Consider the following 27,591-nt stretch of genomic DNA (forward strand, 5'->3'; position numbering starts at 1 on the left):
AAAGCCTCCCTGTCACCAGCTTGGTGTTGGGGGTTGCAACTGTTGCTCCCACAATCTCTCTGAAGCCAATCAAGTTCTAAATATCCCACTCTTAACTACCATGAGTTAAGAGGGGACTCTTCCTGTGTGAACCTGCAGGCTGTATGGAAATAAGATAACTTCTGAGCATGTTCAGAGGGACTGACCTTCACTGACAAGGCAAAGCCAATCCCTGTCCTTCTGGGGCAAGGAAGCAGAACTTCTGTGTTAGAGGTGCATGCCTTCCCAATACGAATAAGTCCTGATAAAGCTCTTTTATCATTTAAGTGCTACCTTTAGCCTCTGCCTACACAATTTCAGACTGTCAGCATGACAGATTTTTTAAAGTTAAGACCTATGCTCAGAACATCTCTAGCTGTTGGTAGTACAATTCAGAAACATGTATTAACTAGTGATTACAACCACAGAGATCCAAGCCTTACATATTGTCATAAGCCGCAGTAAAAAAGACCAGACTGTACTGTGGCTGATCTTAATTCCTGTATGAAGTCCCCAACTTTACAGGAGTTTAAGTCAGCCCCCATGGATTGCATGGAGAGGAAATGAGGTCAAAACAAATAGCTAAGCAGTGATGTAATGAATCCATTGTGGCCAATTTAATAGTAATAGTGGTAAGCATTTATACACCACTTTGAACATTTCGTAGCGCTTCACATACGTGATGTCTGTAAGGGCAGATAGGAGGCTGAGGCTATAGCTTATGTTAAGGCCAGCTAGTGAGTTTGTGCTAAGAATCTTGAGTTTGGCCAGCTTGTTTTGATGGAGGCAAGCTTTTAGTGTACACACAGATCTTCATCAGATAGCACCAGTTTTATCCTTCTGTAGTCATGGGCACCAATGACCACTTCCCTCCTGTGCCAAATAGTGAGGATGTTGGGTGAGGAGGAAATGCTGTAGCCCCTATGTGCTCCAGTCCCAGTTCTCACTGGATCCTACAACAGCTGCTCTTTCCTATATTTTAAAAAGAAAAGATTGTCATGCTCAACTATATGTTTGATGTAACATGTGAAGTACAGCAGTGAAGTGTACTTGAGCCTGCATGTTAGAATATGTCCCAGAAGTCTTTGCAAAGGCAGGATGAATGTCCTGGCAGACAAGTCAACCAGGAAAAGGGCTCTCTGTCTGGAAATTTTCATTATAAGTTTTTAGTCTGCAAGTAACAGTAGTAAATTAAGAACTGGGAAGCATAGTTTATGACCTAGATTAGTGAAGCAGGCATTAAAATAGAAGTATAAGAAAAACTGTCCCAGGGGTGGGCAGGCTGTGGCCTTCCAGATTTTGTTGGACTGCAGCTCTCAGGATCCCTGACCATTGGCCATGCTGGCTGATACTGGTGGGTACTGGGATCCAGTAGCATCTACGGGCCACAGGTTGCCCACTCCTGGATTAACCTTAGTTTGGTTTTCTCTCCACTTGTAAAGAAAGCAAGGAGTGGCAAAGAAATATTTTTAATTTAAAATCAAACATCCCCTTTTGTTCCCTGTTCGTTAGATTGGACCACTAATGCAGATTGAGCAGTGGAAAATTAACATTCAAGAAAGAGGGGATTGGTGTCTTTATTTTGTAGTTCTATTTCAGCACAAAAATGCTGCATTTTTATGGATTTTATGCCAGTTCTTGATGTTTGTGGTTGATTAAAAAAAGGAAGAGGTGGAACAGAGGCTGGCTTTAATCATGTCCCTGGTATTTGAGGGCCAAACTACCGTACTGAGCTATGTGGACCAATGGTCCAATTTGGTATAAGTCAGTCTCCTCCTAAACAACCGCTTGTCTTTTGGCTGTCTACAGGTGGGCGGATTTGATGGTGCCAACCGGCTTCGGAGCGCGGAAGCTTACAACCCCATTGCTAACACCTGGCGAACAATTCCAACCATGTTCAACCCTCGGAGCAACTTTGGCATCGAAGTGGTGGACGACCTGCTCTTTGTGGTGGGTGGTTTCAATGGCTTTACGACAACGTTTAACGTCGAGTGTTATGACGAGAAGACAGATGAGTGGTACGACGCCCATGACATGAGCATCTACCGCAGTGCTCTGAGCTGCTGCGTAGTGCCGGGGCTCCCTAACGTTGGGGAGTACGCTGCCAGGCGGGACAACTATGTGGGGTCATCCCAGAGAGATGAGGTGAAGTACTCCTCATCCACAAGCACACTACCTGTGTGAAAAGCTCCTTGACTAATAAAGCCCTCTAAGCAAGAACTATATGCACAGGTGGATTCACCTTTTATTTCCCCCCCCCCAAATAAGTGATGAGAATAGTCCTCAGAGAGGAACTAAAGGCATGCCTCCCTCCCCCACTTGGAACCTTAGCAACCCAATTTCTGTAGACAGTCATAGAGCTGGAGGGACTCAGAGGATAATAAGAAAGGTGTTGAGAACATTGACAGGTTTCAGAGAAGAGCTACAAGGGTGAGGGAGGGATATTGGGTTATGCTGTGTCTGTTGTTGTTGCTCTGACACAAAAGCAGAGTAGGGGAGGACTTCAGGGTATTCAGAAATAAAGAATAGCATGCCATGGCTGCTATCTAAAAGGGAAATGTTGATTGTAAGTCAGCCTTGTTTTGTATGTACCCAAGGATATAGCTGCCCTACCACTCTGCCTGATGAAAAGCCCTTTGTAAGTAGAAAGCTTGCATATTCCTGCACCCGTAGAAATTGATCCAATAAAGCCCATTCACACAGACTACCCATCTTCTATTTCTTATTGTCTGGAACAAGAATAGCAGCAATAGTCCATGCCAAACTACAGAGGTTTTCCATAGGCATTCCACAAGACAACCCTGTTATCTGTCATATCCTTTAGAGACTTTGATTCCCCACACTCAATTAATTTTTTTTAAACTTTCAAAACCTAATTATCTTAACACAACATACGATCATTTCTTACAAAAAATATGGTTCTTCATAAACAAAAAATGCAACATTAGGAGCACTAAACTTGTCCAGTAGTTAAGCCAGAGCTAAACCACTCAGGAGACTCACAGCTGCCACTAAAAACAGCAGCCATGCGTAGTCTCCTTCTCTTCCCTATTAACATGTATTACTACAATCCGAGTAACATGGGCCCTCTTCAGAACTTCCCTTCCTCGCATTCATGAATGTGGGGCCGAGAGAAGCTGCATGCATTGCCCCTGCCCCCAATGTTGTTCTTCCCTGCCAGCTCCACAGGGCAGATATGAAGGGGAAGCTTACATCCTCCACATCAGCAGGAGCTCCCCATGACCAGAGCTTCTGATCATGTGGAGGAGCTTATGCACAAGCAGAGGTATGCACATAAGCTCCCCCTTCAGATCTTCCCCATGCACAGAGGCCTGGGGGATGGAACTGGCAGGGTGGTGGGGATGGTGATGTTGGGGGCAGGACCAGCACAAATATTAATAAAGGTCTCATCTTAAACCAAAATCAACACACAAAGCAAAATGGGTTTAAGAGAACTTGTGAAGTGGAAGATTAGGATGGAGCTACCATTAAATCAATTTTAATAAAATTAGATAAAATAACAAATCTGTTATACAAAGTGTAAGAAGTAGTTCTAAAAATTTAATTATATAACAAACCATATAAAACTCTACTAAAACAAAGCATCGACAGTCCAAAAGCATATTTAACATTCCTGGTTTGTAATAATCATATAGTTGGTTATACTAATACACATCAACCTGTACCACTAAATACAGTTTATTAAAATTTATTTAATGGTAGCTCCATCCTAATCTTCCACTTCACAAGTTCTCTTAAACCCATTTTGCCTTGGGGGCAGGACCAGCATGCAGAGCCCCTCCACACATGGATGGGACAGTCTGAAGGGGGCTACGATATCGTTGTACTGGGAGTTTCCTCATCCCTGCTCAGCTTCGTTGGCTGCAGCATGTAGCGCTGGGGAAAATTCACAATGCACTGTCATGTTACACAGTAGTACTGCATTACTGGAGACACCTTTCCTCCATCATTCCCTCTAATAGCAAACACAGGGGTTGAGTGACTATCAGTTTAGAGTTGAAATGGGAACTCCCAAAAACAAGTTCGTGTTGTTGTTGTTGTTATTTTATGGCCTGACAAGCAGCTTCCATGATATGCAGAATATTGAGGTATCTTAGCTGAGTGAGAGACGGAAGTGGAGATATGGGTTAGGGAAGAGGGGAATTAGCATTCTTGAGCCCCTAAGAATTTATAGCATGTTTCCTGGAAGGGAGGGATTAGGGGAAGTGTGCCATAAAGTTAAATAACGCACAACAACTCTCCCCTCCCTGCACTATATGAGGGATGTTACAGGAGGAAGGGAAGAAAAACAGGCATCAATGTTTGCATGCCCCTAGTGTGTCTCTTCTAATGCACACATTTGGGGAAGAAATTTTCCAACCTTTACTTTCCAAAAATCAAAAGCAATGACACTGAACCTCTCCTCTTGGCCTGAGATGCAAAGGAGAGGGGGGCGCTCGTATACCTATAGTCATCATGACTAGTAGTCATTGATAGCCATCTGCTCTGTGAATTTGTCTAATCCCCTTTTAAAGCCATCCAAGTAGGCAGCCATCACTGTATCCTGCGGTAGTGAATTACATACTTCAACTGTGTGAAAAAGCTCTGTTCTGAATCTCCCACCATTCAGCTTCATTGGATGACCCCGCATTCTAGTCTTAGCCACCTAGCCAGTTTCTCCACACCATGCATAATTTTATGTACCTCTGTCATAGCCATCCTTATGTGCCTTTTTTCTCAGCTAAAAGCTCCAAACATTGTAAACTTTCCTCATGGGGGAGTTGCACTGGCCCCTTGAACATTTTCGTTGCTTTTCCTGCTTGGGTTCACCTCACTGGCCCAAGCAAGAGGTCCCAGTTTCAATGTGGTCTTTATTTGCACCCTTTACATACTACCAATATGACATTTAATGGAGATACGGGGATAGAGAGAGAGAGCTCTGTATTAATAGCAAGTCATGGCCAATGGCAGCTTTATGTTTAGTGCCAGATGTCGTGGGCTATGTTGCTCTATGTTTTTGTAAAGGTGCCCAAGTGATTATTCTGAGTCTATTCCTGGAAAGTTAATGCTTTTCCTCTGTGGGGCAATGTGTTAAAGGAAAACTACAATCAAGAGTGCTAAACCTATTGCAATGAAGCAGAAAAGATCAGCAAAGCAGGAGTCTGGTTCCCTTGCTCACCTTCTGTTAATAAATATTTCCTGTAAAAGTGACATGGATTTTGCATTGTGATGATGCAAAATCTCTCAAAGGTACTTCATTATGATAACCTGCTGTGCAGGCTAAACATGAATGCCAATTCAGGTCCCTCCTTTTTTTTAACCCCCCTTTTGGGGGGCTGAATTTAAAGTGGGGGGAAGCAGCTGCATGGGAGAGTTTAACTCCCACCTGCTATAAGTGGTGACCCAAATTGGGGGCTCTGCACACTTATACTAAACCAAAAACATTAGCATCACCTACATGCTGTGCATTAACGTAGTGTGTCATTTAGCCCCTACTTCAGAATAAACTTGCATAGAGTTGTGCTGTAAGATTGGATAATGTTCCCTCCATCCCATCTTAAGGTTGCTAAAAATGGTAGACTAGGGATGCTTCCAGATACACCATCACCTTGCCTCATTCATGGAATTTTATGGGGGGTCCAAACATCATCATCTTCCAGTTGTAACCCTCTCATGTTTCTCCACGGTATCTTCTGTCTTGTTCCTTACTGCAGGAAAATATGTCAAGGAGGAAAAGTTGGAATAGCTGCACCTTTGGAGTGCTTGGAGTCTTCCATTTGGAAGCACCCTGGGTCTTTTTCATCATTTTTATTTATTAAGGGCATAATCCTATGCATGTTTAGACAGAAAGAAGTCCCACAACTCCCAGCATTCCCCAGCCAGCATTGGGAGTTCTTTCCATCTAAACATGCATAGGATTGTACCTTTATTTAATTTGGAAGGTTTAAAATTATTTTTAGGGTGAAACCCAACCCATAAGTGTGGAAGGATATCATGCTGAGCAACATTCTTCTCTTCCCACTCCTTTTGGGGTTTGTGTTTTGTGTAACATCCTGAGGAAGAGCTTTGTTGAATTCAAAAGCTTGCTCACTTCTTTGTGATGTATTTTGTTGTTGTTGTTCAGTCGTTAAGTCGTGTCCAACTTTTCGTGACCCCATGGACCATAGCACGCCAGGCCTTCCTGTCCTCCGTTCTCTCCCGGAGTGATGTATTTTTTTAATCAGTCCTAATAAAGACTTTTGGAGGGCACCACCACCAATAAGCCAGCAGAGTTGCCTTCTATTTTGTGCATTAGGAAAGACAATTCCACGTGATGGTTCCTTGGCTTTTGGCTTCCCATCCGTGGCAACTTCTCCCATAATGAGTTGCCCAGCACTGCTTGAGTTAGGAGGACCAGTCTGGACTTGGTATCTGTACATGCAATTCAGGGGTGTTGCTAAGCACTTAAAAGATTTGAGGTTCAGGCCCATAGGATAAAAATCTGCCATTTCTACCCTTCCCTGGTTCATCCCATCCCAAACCAATGGAAAACTCCCCTACACACACCAGTTTTAATTGCCATGCAGGAAGAAATTTGGGGAGAGTGTTGCAGCAGAGCTGGCCCTAGGATAAATAGCAGCCTGGGTGAGAAGTGCCTTTGGTTCCTCCCCCCCCCCCTGCCACTAGCCAGTTTTGCAGGGCCACCGAAAGGATTTATGGTGCCTGGTGCAGGTATGACTCCATCTAGAATGACATTGCTCAAAAACTTCCCTCAGCCACTGTGCTATAGTTTGCACAAGCCAAAGTTCAAAAGCCACATTCTGAGCAATGGCCATGCACTATGCAACAGCAGAACTATCACAGGTTTAACTTAAAATGTTTTGTTTTGTAGCAGTTCCTATCTTTCGGTAAGCATTCTTTATTTTAGAATACCCATTATTTTTATCTTTAAAAATAATAAAGGTATAAATTAAAAAGGTATCCAGCTGACCTCTTACAGCTCACGGCTTAATTTTATTATTATTTATGTAGTGCTTATAGTGCGTGCCAACCTAGCAGTTCGAAAGCAAGGAATTGCAAGTAGATAAATAGGCACCGCCTCGGCGGGAAAGGTAACAGCGCTCCGTGCACCTCGGTGTTCAGTCATGCCGGCCACGTGACCACGGAAGCGTCTTCGGACAGTGCTGGCTCTTTGGCTTAGAAACGGGGATGAGCATCACACCCTAGAGTCAGACACGACTGGTTGGGGACACCTTTTATAGTGCGCGCAGTATTTGAAGTGCTCAGTAACATTGCCTCGAAGCGAAGCTGTGTCCCACTGATTTTTACCTAGCACAAATGACATCAAAGTGGAAACTGACAAAGAAACCTACTTTAACTGATGGAAGATCATAATTTTTGTAGTTAGTACCCAAACCGCCTGGAGAAAACGGATACAAATACTTGCTTTTGGCCAGCCTCGCTCACTGCAGACAGCACATTAAAAAAAACACACAGCCACCGAGCTCAGCGCCAGGCACCCACCCAGCTCGCCCACCCCTGTGGCCAGCCCTGTGTTGCAGCATGTGGGTGGGGGGAGACTTAACCCTTCCATCCCCAGTTGCAATCCCCCTCGAAAGCCACTTCCTGCATGGCAAAGAACCTCATCCATCGGCTAGAGAACCAAGGGCCACGGGCAGCGGGGGGGGGGGGGGGGCTGCACCTCCTGCCTCCCAGGATGAGCATCATCGCAGGGGGGAGACCAACATGGTCCTATACATCAGTCATTGGTGTATCTGCTTTCCTTCCCCTCCTCCCTCCCAATCCCTTTTGCGTCTTGTCTTTTAGACTGTAAGCTCGAGGGCAGGGACTGCCTTAATATTCATCTTTGTAAGCCACTCTGGGAGCCTTTTTCGGCTGAAGAGTGGGGTTAAAAACACCCCTAAATAAAATAAATGAATAAATAAATAAAATCTTCCATTGGCACCAGTGCACGCTCAGGGCTCTGGGGAGCACAGCTGAGGCACCGATTCAGGACTCTGGGGAAGAGCTTCGCGGCCGCCTAGCAACACCCCGGCTGCAACGCCGCCTTCCCTGCTTCGACTTCGGAGGAAAAGCCACGCGGCTGAACGGAAAACGGAGGATGCGCGCTGCAGCGGCGATGCACGGCGGGAGACGTAGTCTCCAGCCTTGTATCCCGGAGCAACAGCCGACATCCCTTCGTCCTCCCCCGCCTGCCGTTCCCTTCCCCGGCTTGGGTACCAGGCGCGTCCCGCTGCGCTCGCTGCGCGCCGGGCAATGCAGCCGCGCCATCTCTGCGCGCTGCGAGCGCGGGGGAAACGTGGGAAAGGTCAGGGGAGCGGGCAGCGCCTGGCGAAAGAGCCCGGCGGGCTGGTGCCAGGCGGAAAGTCGAGGGCTGCCTCCCCCGCAGGCCTCTGTTTCAAGGCGGGGCGGCGAGGCGCGGACTACAGCTCCCAGGAGCCAACGGGGCGAGGGCTTCGCCGCCGTCCCCAGGAAGGCTTGGAGAGCTCCCCGGGCAGGAGCGCGGCGGGCGCGCGAGGTGAGGCGGCAGGGATGGCGAGGCGGGGCGAGGGATGCCGCCCCCTGCCGCGCCCGGGCCGGTGGGCATGCTGCGTCCCCAAACGGGGGTGCCGGAGGGGCCCCGCTAGCCGGCAGGCGAGGAGAGCGCCCGGGCGGCAGAAGCCCGCTGCGTCTCGCCCCTGTAGGCAGGAACGGTGCTGGATTTCAGGGAGCCTGACATGCCAAGCTGCACCTGCTCAGAGTTTGGGAGTGTTGCACTGGGGCGGGGGAGACCCGGGCTCGAGGCAGTCCGGTCACCGACTCTCAGCCTAGCCTACCTCACAGGGTTGTTGTTGTGAGGATAAAATGGAGAGGGGGGGGAGGAACATTTAAGCTGCCTTGGGCTCCTTGCAAGAGGAAAAAAAGACGGGATGTAAATGTAAAACTAAAAATCGGGGTTGGCAGCTTTTTTTGTTTTTTGCTCGAGCGTATAAGAAATGCAGAAGCACTTGTAAAGGTTGGGGTGACGGAGGGGTGGGCGTAGAGAAATGTGGGTGGTGTGCTTAACAACTGAAGGAATATTCCAGCCATTGGAAAAGGGCCACGACAAGACCATTAAGTCCAGGGGCTAAAACGACCAATCTGCTCCACTGTCTAGAAATCCTACAGATTTAATACATTTGCGTATGTCTGCTGATTTTGCATAAGGCTGTTTTCACTAGCCATGGGGGGAAAGGCAAGGAGATCTACTTAATATACGAGTGGACTGACACCCCGGGTTGCAAGATGATCCATCTGGAACCCTGCTCCGTGATGCCTCATTCACACTCAACCTGGGTTGGGGCAGACCACAGGTGGCAACTCGTACCACTGGACTTTTTGGGTATTTAAACAACAACAACAACAACTCCCTGCACATAGAAAATTAGCATGTCAGGGAGAAGGATTCTAGCTTCGCCTTCTCCCTGACATGCTAGATTTTTATGTGCAGGGTAGAGATTTTTGTTGGTTGGTTGGATTACATGGAGGATCACTCCTCTATGTGAGCCTCCACCTGCAGTCCAAAATGTACAGGTCAGACATGGCTTGACCAGCTGAGTAAGACACTAGACCTCTGTTTAAAGTGTCTGCTGTCTTGACTCAGCTTTGTTCACTCCACTGTAGTTCCCTAAGTGGCACAGAGGAGGGAAGCAGCCCATCTTCTTCCTAGGCCAACCTTCCCCAACCTGGTGCCCCCAGATGTGTTGGACTACAACTCCCAGAATCCCCCAGCCAGCATAGCAGATGGGATCCAGCTGCATATTCTTCCTGGTCTTGTCAATGTTCTTCCTGCTGGCTAGAGATTTAACTTGGCTGGCTAGGGGTTTCTGGGAGCTGTAGTCCAACACATCTGAAGGGCACCAGGTTGGGGATGGCCAGTCTAGGCAGAGAAGGGGAGGAGGAGAAGACATTTCAGCCTCTGTAGGTACCAGGAAATATGTGACTGGACCCCTCCTTTGCCCGGCAGACCACCTCCTGGTTGGGGCAACAGCAGCAACAAAACAGAGAAAACCTGCCCTTCCAACCATCTGGCACGTTTCCCCTTGCACCCTTTTGCTGGAGCCTCGCTGGCTAAACTAGGAACTGCTGCTGTCTTCCCAAGTTAGTGCTGCACTGAGGCCCAGACTGCACAAGAAGCAGAAGAGCCAGCATTTCAGGGTGGTATCCGCATGTGGCACTCCTGGGCAGCAGAAATGACCAGCCCTCCTCCCTGAGCAGCACTAGCCGGCTGGATCTAGCTGTGGTGTGAAATTCCCACAAGGCCCCTGACATAGCATCACTCTGGCCCTGCTCCTCTCTAGGTGGCCCAGCTATCTTTGCCTGCTGAGAACCGCCACCTGGAGTGACGGATGTGTAGGACCTTGGAGCAGATGGGACCCGCGGGCAAATTCTTCCTGCTCTTGCTGATGTTCTTCTTGCAACCTGGAGATTTAGCGATGCTGGAAACAGACGGAGGCTGGTGAGTAGTAGGCATCTGTTGAAAGACTGATCAAAGTCTTATAGCTTCTCCCTTGAAAGCCAACAGTAGGGACAGTCCATAAATTACGTCACATTTCTAAAGGCTGCCCGGCCTCCCTTGTGACACATTTTTGCCCCCATTTTAGCTAATGGCCAATCCCACCTTTTTCACAACTTTGCCCCTGATTATGTGACATATGTTGGGGATGGTCCCATATTCTTCCTGCTCCCGTTGGATACTGCTAGTCACAGCTTAAGAGCTGGGACCTGCTTTGGATACTGGGCTTAAGTTCTGGGATACATCTGCTTCCATAATAATGTCCCTGCAAGATCAAGCCATTTAGCCCAGCCTTGTCCTCTTGACTCATGTACCCACTAAGATCTAGTTTTTGCGAACAGCAGATGTGGAAATAAACCTGTCTGGACTGGACCGCTTCTGACCGCTTCTGCAGGCAGGTACTCTTAGACTTTATCTTTCTTCCATAAAAGAAATTAAACAACATCCCTGCTCATAGAAAACTAGGTCATAGGGAGAAGGGCCCTTGCCTAGCCTTCTCTGTGACATTCTAGTTTTCTATATGCAGGGTAATTGTTGTTCTGTATGGAGGAACGTTTCATCATGTGGCTCTCCCCCTGCAATCAGAAATGGTACATCCCTTAGGGTGGCCATGTGTCCTCCTTTGCAGAGGACAGTTCTGTATTTGAAGGGCTGGCCAGTCCAAGTCCGGTTTAAAGAGAAAGAGCCATCAGAAGGGAGAGCCCAGAGGCCTTGACGTTTCCCATCAACACCCAGTGCCTGGACAGCAGATGGAGCAGGTAGACAAGTCAAAGTCTTATGCTCTGGTGAGGTGTCTTCTACTTCTATTTAAATTCACACAGTGCATAGTTAAACTATGGAATTCACCAGCACAGGATGTAGTGAGGGCCACCAATTTGGATGGCTTTAAAAGGGGATTGGGCAAATTCCTGGAGGAGAAGGCCATCGATGGCTACTGGTCCTGATGGCTACATGCTACCTCCAGTACCAGAGGCAATATACCTATGTACACCAGTTGCTGGGGAACATGGGTGGGATGGTTCTGTTGCACTCATGCCCTGCTTGTGGGTTTCCCATGGGCAGCAGGTTGGCCACTGTGTGAACAGAATGCTGGACTAGATGGACCCTTGGTCTGATCCAGCAGGGCTCTTCTTATGTTCTTAAATTCTAGCAATTATTTCCAAATTTGCATATCTGGCTATGTTTTCCAGACTATATATGCCACATCAATGTAACAGGGTGCAATCCAGCCAAGATTTGAAACCTCATTATTTCAGTGGAAGAGCTGATTGCTTACGTCTCTCTCATTGAAATGAACGAAACCTTGCAGTGCTTAACTTCAACTGGACTGCACACAACAGGGTTTAAACAAATGGCATACATGTGGGGTATGTATGAGTCAATGGATTCTTATGAGTACATATGGAACTAATTAATTTGAGGGGGGTAGCCAAAGTTTGATGTTTTCTCTCCCCTCAACTGCTTCCCCCTCCAAGCTTATACTTTAAAACTGATTTGTGATGGTCTTAAGAGCTATTCTCTGTGGGCCACTAAAATGACATTCCAGCTGAAATATCCATGAATTAAATACCCCTCTCTATATCATTGTGCATATTCTTAATCAAGAAATAAGAAATACAGTACCATGTTCTGAAATATTGCAGAAAATCTGTCCACCCCCCAAAGTTCTTTTTGTTTCTTAGCTAAAATTGTTCGTTGTTTAGTTTAAATAGTTTTTAGCTGTTTATATTGTTTTAATTTTTGTGTGTTAGAATGGTTTTAGACTGTTTTCATCATGTTGTATTTCTGGCTGTTGATGTATTTTTTTATGAATTGTTGTAAACCGCCCAGAGAGCTCTGGCTATGAGGTGGTATAGAAAAGAAATTCATCATCATTATCATCATCTAGTCATATAAATTGGCATATGCAATTTTTATGGAAATCCCCTTTCATGGTGATGCATACACAGCCACCGCAATTTTGCTGTTCATCTGCTGTTTGTGTGTGCCTAAACTAGTCCAGGGGATAAAGTATTTTCACGCTTTCATATCTCATGCCTTCCTATAAATGTATGTTTTCAAAAACCGGTTGTGTCATTCTGTTTTAAAGGCCTGCCTCTTTTTCTGTCCCCACCTCAGGATGACCAGCAGACACTCTGGCCTAATGGAAGAAGACACCTGTACCATAGAGAGACGGGATGCCACTCTAACCTATTCCCAGTTCATTCAACAGTAAGTGAGTGTGAAATGCCCACACTTCCCTGACTTGGACACCATCAAGGGGCAGTATGCCCACATTCTGGTGAAAGGCTCGGACAGTTGCTGTCTTTTGCCACGTGCCCAAGTTTACCATGGTTTTTTTTTTTAACTGTCTGCTAATTTGCAGAGCACACCTTTTAATTTAAAAAACTCATATCCTTTTTTTCCCTAAAAAAAGAAAGTCAAAGTGGCTTAAACTATAAAATATACATTCAGTAAAACCAGACCCACAAAATGCAATAAGCAGCCATCAGAAAATACCAAACAAGAAAAAAATTGCAGTCGTCCAAACCAGCAACTCGTAACACCTCCCCCCACCCCCCCAAAACAAAGTGAAGACACAGAGAAAAGTAAACAACCTTGACAAGGAGTGAAACGTTTTTCAGCTGAAGTTTTCCCTAAACAACCAGTTTTTGGCCAAACAGCTAAAACTATAAAATGTCGGGGCTTGGTGAATCTCACCCTGGAGAGGGGTGTCCATGGAGTGGGGGCCACCACCTAAAAGGCCCTGCTCCTTGCTGCCTTTTGCTGGGCCTCAGAAGGGCAAGAAATGTGGATCAGGGATCATGTGGATCATGAACGGAGCGTGCAGGGAGGGACATATGGAAGCTGCCTTCAAGGCGCCCATTTCCCAAGCCACACTTTGAATTGGTTCTAGAAACCATAATATGTCATAAGAAGAGCCCTACTGGATCAGACCAAGGGTCCATCTAGTCCAGCATTCTGTTCACAGAATGGCCAATCAGCTGCCCATGGGAAACCCACAAGCAGGATATGAGTGCAACAGCACCCTCCCGCCCATGTTCCCCAGCAACTGGTGTACATAGGCTCACTGCCTCTGATGCTGGAGGCAGCATATTGCCATCAGGACTAGTAGCCATTGATAGCCTCCTCCTCCTCCATGGATTGGTCTAACCCCTTTTCAGAGCCATCCAAATTGGTGGCCATCGTTACATCTTATGGAAGTGAGATCTGTAGTTTGACTATATGCAGTGTTAAGAAGTCCTTTTCTCTGTCCTGAATCTCCCACCAATAAGCTTCATGGGATTACCCCGGGTTCTAGTATTATGAGAGAGGGAGAAAAACGTCTCCCTATCCATATTCTCCACGCCATGCATAATTTTGTAGATCTCTGTCATGTCTCCCCTTATTTGCCCTTTTCCCCCTAAGCTAAGCAATCCCAGCTGTTGTAACAGCTGATGTCCTGATCACCTTGTCCCAGTCAATACGTTTTTGTGCTGGCTGCCGTTTCCAAACACTTTTCAAGGCTCTGGATCTCCCTGCTGAGGGAGGCTAAGGTGGTTCCCCCTCTGTTGTCTTCCCGCTGGTGGGCAAAGGCGTTTTTATTCAGGCCTTTGGCATGTCAGCTGGCCCATTGCCAAAGGGGTTTTTAATCGGTTGGTGCTGCTTATTTCTTCTGTTGTTGTGGTATTTTTAATGGTATTTTTAATGTATTTGTTTTTGCGTTATGTCTTAATTCAGCTTTTGTTTTTAATCTGGACTTTAATCTGTGCTGCCCTGAGCACCACTTTTTGGTGGAAAGGGGGGATATAAGTTAAATCAATCAAGAAATAAGGGCAGCCCCACATAGAATGTGTTGCAGTAGTCTATGCCAGTGGTCTCCAAACTTTTTTGATCGCGCACCCCTATCAGTAAAAAAAAAAAATTGAGCATGCACCCCCAATATATGTTTGTTTGTTTGTTTGTTTATTTATTTATAAATCACATTCATGTTGTTGTTGTTCAGTCGTTAAGCTGACCCTTCTGCTGCCACCAGTTCTGTTGTTGTTGTTCAGCCGTTCAGTCGTGTCCGACTCTTCGTGACCCCATGGACCACAGCACGCCAGGCCTTCCTGTCCTGCGCTCTCTCCCGGAGCGTGCTCAAGTCCATATTCATTGCATCGGTGATGCTATCTAGCCGTCTCATCCTCTGCCGTCCCCTTCTCCTTTTGCCTTCAGTCTGTTAGAATACTTTAAAACCTCCCAGTAGCTGTGATAAGAGGCTTAGGCGTGAGATGGGCACCGACACTAGAGACAAAATGAACAATTAAAAAAGTCATTTATTTACTTCTGTGCCAGAAAGAAAAATGTCGGTGTCTGTGTGTCACCCTCTAGAGGACAGGAAGGCTCATGCTACCCAAGAGCTGTGTGACCAACAAACACAGATAAGGAACTGTTTGCTATTTAATACGTAATGCTTAAATCGCTTCTTCATTTCCCAGGTATGCCTTCTCTCGGCCAGTTATACTCCAGGGAATAACAGACAACTCGGTGAGTGTCCCCATACCATAGATTTGGGTTAAATGTTAGGAAGAAGACGCCCGAACCTGGTGTGGTTTCCACAGGGTGGCTTATTTTTCATGAACAAGCTACCCTGAGAACCCATGGTTTGTTGTTGGGTTGTTCAGGGTGGCTTGTCACTATGTCTGAACCTGGCAGGGTGACTTCATTGTGGGTTGTTGGAACAGCTGGAGAGCCGCCTGGCAAGAGCGGAGAAGCCCCTGCCGCTCCTCAAGATCTCACTAGTGCTGCAGCCATCCCCCTCATCCCTTCTCAGTGCCCTGCGCACCTAAAAATTGAGAAGAAAGCACAACTGAGAGCGTCCCCACTGCGTTCACAACCTTTAAAAAATGGTCTTGCGCAAATGTGCACATTCGAAAGTCCACAACTATGCAATTTGCATTATTTCCCCCTCTGCTTTACTGCTCTGCCGTGAAATTTATGTATATTTACGAATCCCACACACTGCTCTGCCTTGAAATTTGTGTATAGTTCCTGATCCCCCTCACTTTTCTGGCTTGAAATTTGCATTTCTTTACCTTGAAATTTGCTATCTTTGCCAATCCCCCTCACTCCCTGCTCTGCCTTGAAAACTGCATGTCTTTACCTTGAAATTTGCATATCTTTATTAACCCCGTCATTGCTCTATAACCCATACGTGTATCTGACGGCTAACAATGGAGACCAGTGGAGGGAAGCCATGAGCATGGAGGGGGGCGGGGGGAGCCAAAAGTGGCTGGGAGCTGCAGAAGGAGCCTTTCAGGCAGATGAAATTGGTAGTATATGAAGCAGCTTTTTGTTTTTAAAAAGGTGTTTGCAAGCAGGGCAAGCACTGAAGCTGAGGATGCAATTGACAAGGACATTGACAAGAGGGGGACATCGCTATGCTGGGCTAAATAGCGGCCAGGCGGTCTTGCACACTTGCGCAGAGCCCTGATTTTGTTTTTTTAAGTTTGTTTTCTCATAAAATTAATTCCATTTGGTGATCTGATGTCAGGGGGTGGGGTGGAGTTTCCCTCAGTAGCTGGCAGCCCCAGCAGACCAGCTGCAGAAAGGGTGCTGAGGTAGGGACTGAGGAAATAAGGAGTTCTGCCACAAAGGTACCTGGGATACATGCCAGGAGCTGGTGGGAGGACTGAAGGGGGAAACAAGCTATGGAAAGCCGCAGAGCACCTGATTGTCAGTTTAGCGATTGAACAACAAACCTGTGGTAGCTTATTCTCAGGGTGGCTTAGTGTGACGTGCAGACTCGCAGACCATGAGTCCATCCAGCCCAGTACTGTTGACACTGACTGGCAGCGGCTGTCCAGGGTTTCAGGCAGGAGCTTTTCCTGCCTACCTGTAGAAGCCAGGGATTGAACCTGGGACCTTCTGCATGCAAAGCAGGTGCTCGGTCATTGAGCTATAGGCCTGCCCATTCCTCCAGTAGCCCCAAAACTACAGACAGGGGCTGTGGGAAGAAGGAAGATGGATATTGCCAACTGGGTAGACAGTGGGTGGAGATCAGGGAGTGCCACTCGCAGAAATGGATCTGGTGGCCTCCTCCTGTCCTAGAAACAGTACGGAGAGCACCCTGAAGGCAGCACATCTCCTGATCCCCCCCCCCCCCAAGTTCTGTGGCCAGAATAAAGTTAAGCAAGGGAGCGATTCCTTTTGTGATGCCCTACTCCACTAAGAACCTAATCCTTGCCTTGATGGGTCAGAGGCCAACGGTCCATTTAGTTCAACACCCTGTCACCTGATAGCACAGCCTTTCTCAGGCTTGGGCCCCCAAATGTTGGATTACATCTCCCACTATCCCCAGCTGACATGGCCAGTGGTCTGGAATGATGGCAGTTGTAGTCCATCAACATCTGGGGATCCAAGGTTAGGAAAGGTTGCGGCAGTGAGCAGCCATATAACTCTGGGGAATCTCACAGCCAGAGCATGAAATCCCCTGTTTTTTGCTCTAGCACAGGCTAACCAGAGGTCAGTTGTCTTTTGCACCTGGAATCTAGAGATTGCATCTTTTTTTCATAACTAGGGTGAGTTTTGGATTGGGGTGATTTGAGCTACCTACTTCCTGATCCTTTGTTTCAGGGTAAGTTTTGTCTGACCACACTTGAGACAGAAGACAAGTGCAAGCTTTAAACAGGAGCTTTACTTAACATTAATAGGCGTCTTTTTCTCACAACTAAAGCTGGCAAAGTAAGCAGGCAAAAGTGAAACCAAAACCACCCCAACTCTCTACATGCATTAACTGTTAAGTGGCTTTTCAACCAGTAATTTTCTCTCTCCTGGGTTTGAACTACTGCCTGTTGCTCATTCCAGCACCCTCTTCTCTGTGCCTGCAGGAGTTCAGGGCTCAGTGTACCAAGCACAAGCTGCTAGCCATGTTTGGGGACCGCCCGGTCCGTCTCAGCACTGCTAACACCTACTCTTACCGCAAAGGTGAGGTGGACTGGTCACCAAGACATTTTTCTTGGCAGGGGCCAGAATAGGGTCGGGTAGAAGGGTGCAAATTCACACACACACACACACACAGCTTGGTCCAAATCTGCTATATTATGTATTGTATATATTTTGTATCGGGTTAATATATGCTATGCTATATTATGAATGCCTAGACCTTCATGATTATTGATGTTCTTATTAAATGTTAATAATAATTAAAGCTGCAATCCAGTTTTCTAAACTTCTTCAAAAGCGCAGTATGTATGTGTGTGGGCGTGTGCATGCGCACGTGTGCAGAACTGAACGTAAGAGCCATGCTGGATCCAGCCAAAGGCCTTTCTAGTCCTTTCTAGTGGATAACACTGAAAGAAGTAACACATGGTTTCACATCTGTAACCGTTTTAAAACAGATTCTTAAGGGCTTAACAAAAATTAAGGTTGCGAATGCTTGTCCCCGTATCTAATTTCAAGAACTTTTTCTACTCTTTTGTTTCCCTGAAGAGTGAAATTGACTGGACCAGAAGCTGCTTGGAGTCTGGTCTAGTCAATTTTATTGTTCTACTGAGTGGGATGGGATGAGGGCAAGCGGCTGCAATTAAAGAACGAGGGAAGGAATTAACAGCCTTCTCTATGTACATATGGATATGCATATAGATATGTATGTATATACACACACACACACACACACACACACACCCTACCTCTAGCGAGACTCTCTTCTCCCCATTACATATATCAAGCTACTGATACCATCTCGAGCTAATTTCTCAAAAGCAGTTCAGTCCCTCAGAGGTGGGAGGCTGTGGCAACTGCTGGGCGAAGGGATGGTTTCAGCTGAAGTTGCAGCCTGTGGACCAGCAGGAAGCAGCCCATCCTACCGTGGTGATAAAACGGCCACCGTCTGGTTCACGGTTGTGAAGATGGCTGAAGCTGCCACATGGGCTCTAAGGGAGATGCAAAGGCTGTTGCATGCTCTTATCAGCCCTGTTTCCTGGTTGCAGTTGACCTGCCCTTCCAGGATTATGTGGATCAGTTTCTGGAGCCACAGGACATCGACTCGCTGGGGAGTGGTGAGTTGGACGTTTCATGCCTCCGGACTGCTTTTTCCTTTAACCCAGATGTGCAGAACCTCCTTCAGCTCTCGGGGACCAAATTCCATTTCAGAGAAGCTTTGGGGGGCCACATTCCAGTGGTGGGTGGAACAGAAGGCAAAAGGGGGTGTGTGTGAACAAATCCTGGCATATTGTAGCTTAAAGCTTTTCCTGCCAGTAACCAAGCCTTAGGACAGGCATTTCGACCTTTCAGAATGGGGAAATAACTGCACTATGCTGCGAAACCATCGAACGATTGGTGGTCGAGGGAAAGGAGGTTGGGCTACGAGAAGGGGGTGTGGCCTTCTGGGGAACCCCAGAAGCAGGGAGGTTGAATTGGGACCCAGGTAGGGCAGGCTTGGCCCATGAGCCTGAGGTTCCCCACCCCATGTTGCATGCGATCGGCTCCCTCGTCGGACTGCTTTTACCTACTGTTCAACCCAGATCTACTGTTCTGTAACTTAAGCCCATTAGATTTGCTCCTGCCCTGGGGGCATCAGAGAGCAAGTCTTTGCCCACTTCTGTACAACAGCCTTTCAGGTATTTGAAGGGTGCTATTGCACTCCCTCTCCCTGTCTTTTCTTCAGGCTGGTGTTTATTTTTATTTTTAAAAATATTTGTAGGCCGCCTTTTAAGGTACAGCCGTCCCGAGGCAGCTTGCAGCAAAGACATTTTCAACAGAGATCAACGCTAAGATGTAAAGCCACAAAACGCCACAATAATGACACTAATAAATAATAATAACTAGAAAGAACACTGAAAGGAAACGACGTTCAGCTCAGTAACAACAGTAGAAATGGGATAACTTATTAGTTATGGCCCAATTGTGTCGGGCTGTTTTTGTGATGTTCAGGATAGGCTGTGAGCGGGGGGCAATTTCGTTTGTTTGTGGATGAACATTTTTCCTACTCTATTGTTTTTAGATTTAAGTTTTTACGGTGTGTTTATTTTTATTTGTATTATTATTTATTATTATTATTTATTGCATTTTTTATACTGCCCTATAGCCGAAGCTCTCTGGGTGGTTTACAAAAGTTAAAACATTAAATACAGTATAAAAAGTTTAAAAGCCATTTACAAAAAAGCACATAAAAGCACCCGAACAACGTATAATTAAAAACATCATTGAACTATCAAACTTAACTAAAGACACATCCAGGACCATTTAAAACTCATAATGTGCTGCCAAATGCCTGGGAAAAGAGGTAGGTCTTAACCTGGCACCGAAAAGATAATGTTGGCGCAGCCAGACCTCATCAGGGAGCTTGTTCCACAGATAGGGGGCCACCACTGAGAAAGCCCTTTACCTCATTGCTGCCTTCCGAGCTTCCCTTGGAGGAGGCACCTGGAGGAGGGCCTTAGATGCTGAACGTAGTGTATGGGTAGATTCATTTCAGGAGAGGCATGCCGTCAGGTATTGTGGTCCCAGGCCATGTAGGGCTTTATAGGTTAAAACCAGCACCTTGAATTGGGCTTGGGAACATACAGACAGCCAGTGCAAGCAGGCCAGAGTTGGTCTTATATGTTCGAACCTCCTGGTCCCTGTTAACAATCTTGCTGCTGCATTTTGCACGAGCTGCAGCTTCCGAACGAACTGTCTTCAAAGGCAGCCCCTGTAGAGTGCATTGCAGCAACCTAACCAGGAGGTTACCAGAGTGTAGACAACTGAAGCCAGGCTATCCCTGCCGAGATTGGGGCGTAGCTGGGCCACCAACTGAAGTTGGTAGAAGGCGCTATGTGCCACTGAGGCCACCTGAGCCTCAAGTGACAAAGACAGTTCCAGGAGGACCCCCAAGCTACGGACCTGCTCCTTCAGGGGGAGGGCAGCCTCATCCAGAACAGGTTGAGCACCCTCCATCCGGTCAGCAGAACCACCGATTATTGTGCCGATTATGGTTCCTATGGACTTTGTTGTCGTTGTGTCCCCCCCCCCCCCACTTCCCTGGTAGATTGAACATGAATTTCTGTCGTAAGTTGCTTCGAGCTTTTAGGAGTGGGGAAGCGATGTGTGTATTTAATAAACGATAATAACAACAAATACATGTCGTTCCTCCAACCCACCCTTCCCCAATCTGGTGCCCTCCAGATGTTTTGGACCTCTACTTCCACCCGTCCTAGCAAGGGCTGATGGGAGCTGTAGTCCAAAGCAGCTGGAGGGCACCAGGTTGGGGAATGATGTTTCAGCTTATTTCTCATACCTGTCCATTCATTGCCCTCCTCCGAACCTGTTCCATTTAGTGTATGTCCTCCTTAAAGTGTGGCACCCAGAACTGGACAGAGGAAGCCTCCAGATAAGGTCTGACTTCTACAGTCCACTTGTGCTATAACGTCTAACGTCTTTGCTGCCCGCACATCTGACCAAGGAGGCGTTAGCCTCTGGCAGGCTCAGCCGGCGTTACAGTTGTTAGTCTTTAGCTCAAGGTATTGCAGAACAATCTGTGCCGTGGAAGGACTAACCCTCTTTCTCTTCTTCCCCTCAGAAACACTCTACTTCTTTGGGGACAATAACTTCACCGAGTGGGGGCCTCTTCTCCAGAAGTACACCCCCCCGCCTTTCCGGATCCCAGGCACCACTGGGGCCTACAGCTTTGGGATTGCTGGTCGGTAACCAGTATATTCAAGGGGAGAGGTGGGCCTGGGCTCACTTGGTGTGTATTTGGATCACATCACAGTGGGGCTGTTCCCACAACGCACTCACCCACCCTCAGGGGTTGAGTGTGGGTTGTTTGTTGAACAGTGGGTTAGCGTGTTGTCTGAACCCAAGATGTTTTCCACAGGGTGGCTTGTCCACCATGCAGTGTGGCTGGTTAACCACCCTGAACAACCCAACAACAAACCAGGGGTTCTCAAGGTGGCTTGTCTGAGGAAAATAAGCCGCACTGCTGGGTACAGACAACACACTAACCCACAGTTCAACAAACAACCCACGGTTCAACAACAACTCACGCTCAACCACTGAGTGCGGGTTAGCGCGTTGTGCAAACCCAGTCTGTGTGAAGTTTGCATATCTGTGAATTTCCGCTGGTTTCTAGACTGATGTAAACCTGAATCTTGGTTTGCCACATTAACCATATATCACAAGGGTGCATAACAGTTTCGGCCCCAAGGGCTGCATTGGGTGTTGGCTAGGGTGCTGCACGCACACGCACATCCATACTTCCCACCGTGTACACACAAGTACTGCCCTCCACCCCGTGGGCGTTCCCTTGCTAGCAGTCGCAAGGGGAAGTCACCTTATTTCCGGTCTCTCTTTGGACTTCCCTTGTTAGCGCCAACGCAAGCACTAGCAAGGGAGACAGGACAGATCAGAGATAAGGGAAGGATTTTGCTAACAAGGGGGACGCTGGGTGAGCTCAGTGCCAATTTATGATGCCTGCTGACTTGATTTTTAGTTCATGGCCTACTGATTTGTGAGGTGGCTCTACTTTGCTTTAGCTTTAATGTATAGCTATATTGTACTTTCATTGTTGTACAATGTTCTACATGACAGGCAATATAAAGGTATTTTAAATGAATAAAGTGGGACTACCACTGAAGGAATTTAGTGGCCCATGGCCCTTTATGTAAGTTGCCCAGCCCTTTGGAAGCGAGATGACCCCTCAGTGTTAATGCTTCTTGAGGCCTTTCTAATCTCTCCCTCTTTCTCCCCACCTCTCTGCCCTCTCTCCCCTGATCTTTCACAGGGTCTGGCTCAGGGGTGCCCTTCCATTGGCATGGCCCTGGGTACTCTGAGGTGATCTTTGGCAGGAAGGTGAGTGCCAGGGATGGAATTACCATTAATCCATCCATCCATTTTATGGTGTGCGGGGTCTCCCAACATGGTGCCCATGGACACCTCTCTCAGCAGCCCTCCTGATTTTTATTTAATTTCTTTTTTTTAATTAAAAAAAGTATTTTGTGAACTGGGAAGCTGGCGTGCTGCAAAGCAAAAGGCTGCCCTCCAGTGCCATCTTTATTTAGGTACAGAAGAGTGGTTTTGTGTTTTGGAGCTCAGACCCCACCTCTCGCCGTGTACACATTACTTCTTGGGCACATTACTTTTCTTTTAGTGTCTCACTAGTTTGCCCTCTGGGAAAGAGGTGTTTAGTGATGCCCACTGTCGCAGCTATTTTGTGAGAGTGCCCACAACTCTCAAAATTCCAAATGTGAACACAAATGTGGGAGACCCCTAGTGTATACAGTCTACAAGCCAGTATGTCATGTACAACAGCAGTCCCCAACCTTTTTGGGACCAGGGATTGGTCCGTGGAAGACAATTTTTCCATGGACCAGGGGTGGGGGATGGGACCAGGCCACAGTAGGGGTGTGGGAACCCCCCTTACTTTGGGTCCGCGGGGGGGGGGGGAATCTGTGCCCCCCCCCCCCCCCGCGGAATCCTTGTTGGCCCTGGAATCACCATGGAGCTGCCAGCTGGCTCCGGCTGGGGGAGGACTTCTGGCCGCTGGGACATAAATGACGTCCACATAGCGGACGCCGTTTATGTCCCTGTTCTTTACAGTAATAGGCTATTACTGCAAAGAACAGGGCCAGAGCCGGCTGGCAGGTCTGTGGACTCACCGCGGAGCGGAGCTGGCCAGGGCCGGCGAGGATTCCGGGGTTGGGGAGAGGGACGAATCGCCTCCCCCCCCCGCGGACCCAAGGTAAGGGGGGGTTCCCACACCGCTACTGCGGCCCTGTCCCTAACAGGCCACAGACCAGTACTGGCCTAGGGGTTGGGGACGCCTATTGTACAAGACCCCTGGTACAAGACCAGTGCAGTACGGGACCCCTGGTGTATACAGTACAAGACCCGTGGTGTATACAGTCTCCAAGTCAGTTACACACTGTCTACAAATTCCGCATGCTTCAGATAATTTGCTGTCAGCTCAGAGATGGAGCAGAAAGAGTGGTGATGATGGCCTCGTTCTCACGGAGATGATCGACCTGTACCTGGCTGGTCTCGTTTGAGACGGGAGGTGTGTTCACCAGGATTGAATGCTCCTCAAGGGCCTTTCCACACGAGACACAACCTCACAAGAGCCTCCCTTATTTGTGTGAGACTGATGCTAAAGTGGGAGATGACAGTGATGCAGTGGTCTATATGTATGGTGGGACCATACTTCAGTGGTGGAGCCCCGGCTTTGCACGCAGAAGGCCCTAGGATCAATCCCCAGCATCTCCAAGTAGGGCAGGGAAAGAATCCTGCCTGAACCTCTGGAGAGCCGCTGCCATTCAGCGTCAGCAATACCGGGCTAGATGGACCAAAGGTCTGACTCGGTATAAGGCAGCTTCCTACGTTCCTATGTTCTAGCCAAGGTAGGTTTTACCTAGGGCCGGCCCTACCATTAGGCAGAGTGAGGTGGTCTCCTCAGGCGGCAGCTTCTAGGAGGTGGCAGCAAGGCGTTGGAGGAGAGTGCCCAGCAGCCTGCTCTGTGCCCCCTGAGCTATCCTGCTGCCTTCGAGGGCACTGGAGGATGCCCTTCATTGGCCAGTGTTGAAGGAACAGTCCAGTCGGCTTCTGTACATGGAGCGGGAGCGGGAGCCATCTTATTCTTGGCCTCAGGCAGCAAAGTTGGGCCAGCCCTGGTTTTACCATTATAACACAGGCAGCAGCAACGGAGCATCAGACTGACGTGGCCACCATTGGGCCGCCATTTGGGGACAGGAAGTGATCTCCCGCTTGTTCAAACGGCAGAGGGTCTTTTTGCCTACTCCCGCAGTCTGTGGCTTGGCTTCCCCACTTGGTCAAGTCCTTTGAGCTGCTTACTTGTGCGGCTGCCCCACTCTGGTCTACTATGGTGGGCAGAAGTTAGATCGGGATCTGCTGGTAGATTTGCAGCCGATCCCAAAGGGTTTCCAACGTCCAACGGTTTCGGAAACTGCAAAAGCAGCAACGGCAAACAGTTCTGTGCCACGGATGACCACGTGCCTCGCTGTTCCCCAATATAAACTGGGAGCATCTGTCTAGGGATGTCAGAGAATTTCGCCACGAATCTCGGGGAGGATGAATGCCAGCACATTCGGCCCCCGAAATCGGTGGCGAAACGGTCTGCCCGCCCCCCCCAGGACGGGACTTACCTTGGGCGAATCTCCCTGGCGGCGGCTCTGGCAGCGACAGTTCGGCAGCGGCGGCCGGTCTTCCGACCGGCTGCCACTGCTGCCATTTCCAGTAAAAAAAAAAAGTAATAGGCTACGTAACGATTTACGTAGTCTATCACAGCTAGATTTTTAAAAAATTCCATGATAGCCTACGTAAATGTTTACGTAGCCTATCACGGCTGAGTAAAAAACAAACAAACAAACCGCACGTATGCAAACGGCGGCGCCCATGGGCACCGCCATTTGTGTTCCTTATTTTGGCACGTCTAGTCTACGTAAACATTTATGTAGACTACGGCGAAAATAAGGGGAACGCAAATAGCGTAGATGTTTACGTAGACTAGACGTGCCAAAATAAGGAACGCAAATGGCGGTGCCCATGGGCGCCGCCATTTGTGTACGTGCGGTTTGTTTGTTTTTTACTCAGCCGTGATAGGCTACGTAAACATTTACGTAGCCCATCACGGCTGACTGCAGGGACGCAAACGGCGGCGGCTACGGCCGCTGCCATTTGCGTTCCCAGCCAGCCAGGATTCGCGGCAGGAGGGACGGGGTGCCTCCCCCCCGGCCAGAATTTCAGGGGGGAGGGACGGGGCGCCTCCCCCCCCAGCCAGAATTTCGGGGGGAGGGACAGAGCGCCTCCCCCCCACCGCGAATCAATTTCGTCATAAGGTAAGTGACTTTCGTACATCCCTACATCTGTCCGTTGCCTTTGACCAGGTCTTAGTGCAGCTCTGCTGTCCAGTTTGAGTGGTGGTGTGGTGATTGCGTCGTTGATCTGTGGTAACACAGATATAGATCTGTATGTGGCAAGCTCATTGGGGATGCGGGGAGATTGGGGGTGTCTGGAAGAAATATTGTAGGTAATTAGCAGTGTTGTCCCCCCCCCCCCCAAGTCAGTGTTTTGCATTGGCTTCCATACCTCCCTGCTGGTAGTATTTTACACTTCACTGCTGGTTGGGAGGCCTCTGGGTTCTAGTAAGAAACAAAGTCGATTGCCCAAGCCTGATGCCCTGGTGTACATCTGGGTGTGGGTTTGGGGGTGTGTGTACATGGATGGGGTACATGATGCCCTGGTCTACATCCGAGTGTGGGTTTCTGGCGGGGTACATGATGCCCTGGTCTATGTCTGAGTGTGGGTTTCGGGGGGGGGGGGTACAAAGTCAATCGCCCAAGCCTGATGCCCTGGTCTACGTCGGGGTGAGGGTTTCTGGGGCGGGGGGTATTGGATCCTACCTTGCAGTGGCAGGGGAAGGAAGGAAAAGTTAGGCTTCCTACCAGCTGAGCCTATCTTATCTCCACAGCACTGGTTCTTGTATCCCCCAGAGAAAACACCAGAGTTCCACCCCAACAAAACAACCCTGTCCTGGTTACTGGATACATACCCTTTTCTGCCGCCGTGGGAGAGGCCGATAGAATGCACCATTAACCCCGGAGAGGTAAGTCGCAGGATGCAGTGCTTCATCCGCCCAGCATCTGGAGTCGCCCTGATTAGTCCTTGTTTTTCAATTGGGCTTACAGCCTGTCCCTTCCCAACGGGCTCAGCTGGCAGGATGCAAAAAAAAGGGACCGGGTTCTTGCAGCTTTAATCATGGTTAGAAGAATAGAAAAGACCCTCTAAAGTGCCCTCTCTTTTTCAACTGGCCACCCTACCCGTAGCTGGAGGTGCGCTAAATAATGCAGCGAGGGGGCATGGAGATAATGCCCACCCCTTGGAATTCATGGCTGGGAATTGTGGGAGTTGTAGTCCAACACATCTGGAGGACGCCAGGTTGGGGAAGACTGAAACCGAGCAAACGTCCTGCAACTTAGCTGCCGCCTCGCTGGGTTGTTTTTCTTCTTGTTTCCAGTGCCACACGCGGGCGCCTGCCGTGCTCACACTGAAACCCTGCCGGGGGCCAGCGGGAGCTCTTTTTGTCTGTAACCAGTCCACAGCAAAGGTGCGGCCACACTTCCCAGCACCCTGTACGCAGCTCTGGCCGTGTGTGTGTTCCTTGCAGAATTCATCATCTCAACAACCCAGTGGGCTGGATCCAGCCTTAAGTCATATTCAGAGTAGACCAGCTGAAATCAGTGGGTCCTAACTTTAGCCAGGCGCAGTATCCCTGCCCCTCGACAGCAGGGGTGGGCAGAAAGTAGATTTCTGGATGTTCTGGACTTCCAACTCCCAGCAGTCCTGAGACCATTGACCATGCTGGCAGGGGCTTCTGGGAGTTGACATCCCAAGCGTCGAGAACAGCCTTCTGCCCACCCCTGCTCTACAGTACTTGGCCTCGTTCTTCCCTTCCTTCCTGCCTTCTGTGTAGGTCCTGTACTTCCCAGACCGCTGGTGGCATGCGACTCTCAACCTGGAAACCAGCGTTTTCATCTCCACGTTCCTGGCGTAGCAGATCCAGACGGTGCCTCCTCCTCCTCAGAACTTCTGCCATTTCCCCCGCAGCTCCATACAAAGGAACCGGATTTCTTAGTGGACCTCTGCGGCTGGGCTAGCAACTGTGGGGCTATGCCAGCCTCCTGTGAGCACAGCACAGGATTAGGGGAGGAGGCGAGCCTGTCTGCTGGCAGACCACTGGCCACGTTCTGACAGATAACGTAGCGCTCGTCGGCATTCGCAGCGGACTTGCGTTCTTGAGGAAGGGCCACGATCGCTTCATGCAGATTGCTTCCGCCTTAACTGAAAAGATCCTGACGGAGCACTCTTGCTGTATAAATGCAAATGCACAGATGGATCGTGGCCGAACTAGGCATTCGGCAGCAGACGCTGCTCTGGAAAGCGGCGTCTCTGCCAAACATCTACAAAAGTGGTGGGGTTGTTGTGATTTGTAGGGGAGAGCAGCTGAGGCTGGTGGCTCCGACATCAATGGGGCGGCGGATCCGCTCCAGGTTTCAGACAGAACTCTGAAGGAGCTATCCAAGGTG

The 27,591-nt window shown here is 48.5% G+C and overlaps 3 protein-coding genes across 5 annotated transcripts in view; 2 read left to right on the plus strand and 1 right to left on the minus strand.

The window, feature by feature from the left end:
• The window catches only part of KLHL10 (kelch like family member 10), a 15,350-nt gene extending 13,065 nt beyond the window's left edge, over positions 1-2,285 (plus strand). For all 3 annotated transcript variants that reach the window (XM_084818821.1, XM_084818822.1, XM_084818820.1), the window contains exon 5: positions 1,828-2,285. In XM_084818821.1, the coding sequence (XP_084674947.1) occupies positions 1,828-2,202 (375 nt within the window). In that variant the 3' untranslated portion in view covers positions 2,203-2,285. The remainder of the gene's footprint in view (positions 1-1,827) is intronic.
• Positions 1,914-27,346, plus strand: JMJD8 (jumonji domain containing 8). The gene is made up of 10 exons (XM_084818824.1): positions 1,914-1,968; positions 10,338-10,495; positions 12,671-12,763; positions 15,013-15,061; positions 17,404-17,500; positions 18,505-18,573; positions 21,075-21,194; positions 22,278-22,345; positions 25,977-26,111; positions 26,979-27,346. Exons 2-10 carry the CDS (start codon positions 10,386-10,388, stop codon positions 27,057-27,059), a joined length of 822 nt encoding a protein of 273 aa, XP_084674950.1. The 5' UTR covers positions 1,914-1,968; positions 10,338-10,385; the 3' UTR covers positions 27,060-27,346.
• Positions 14,462-27,591, minus strand: part of STUB1 (STIP1 homology and U-box containing protein 1) — a 41,638-nt gene continuing 28,508 nt past the window's right edge. The window contains exons 8-9 of the transcript XR_014785587.1: positions 26,058-26,217; positions 14,462-14,818 (exon numbers count right to left, since the gene is read on the minus strand). The gene's annotated coding sequence lies outside the window, so the exon portion shown is untranslated. The remainder of the gene's footprint in view (positions 14,819-26,057; positions 26,218-27,591) is intronic.

The sequence above is a fragment of the Heloderma suspectum genome, chromosome 12 (genome assembly GCF_057233095.1).
Source record: "Heloderma suspectum isolate Gila_16-S chromosome 12, 16-S_ref, whole genome shotgun sequence".
Lineage (NCBI taxonomy): Eukaryota > Metazoa > Chordata > Lepidosauria > Squamata > Helodermatidae > Heloderma > Heloderma suspectum.

Coding starts and splice junctions, on each gene's coding strand:
- JMJD8 (XM_084818824.1), top strand. CDS start 10,386: ATGTGTAGGACCTTGGAGCAGATGGGACCCGCGGGCAAATTCTTCCTG. Junction 15,062..17,403: donor AGGGAATAACAGACAACTCG/GTGAGTGTCCCC, acceptor CTGTGCCTGCAG/GAGTTCAGGGCTCAGTGTAC. Junction 17,501..18,504: donor CACCTACTCTTACCGCAAAG/GTGAGGTGGACT, acceptor TCCTGGTTGCAG/TTGACCTGCCCTTCCAGGAT.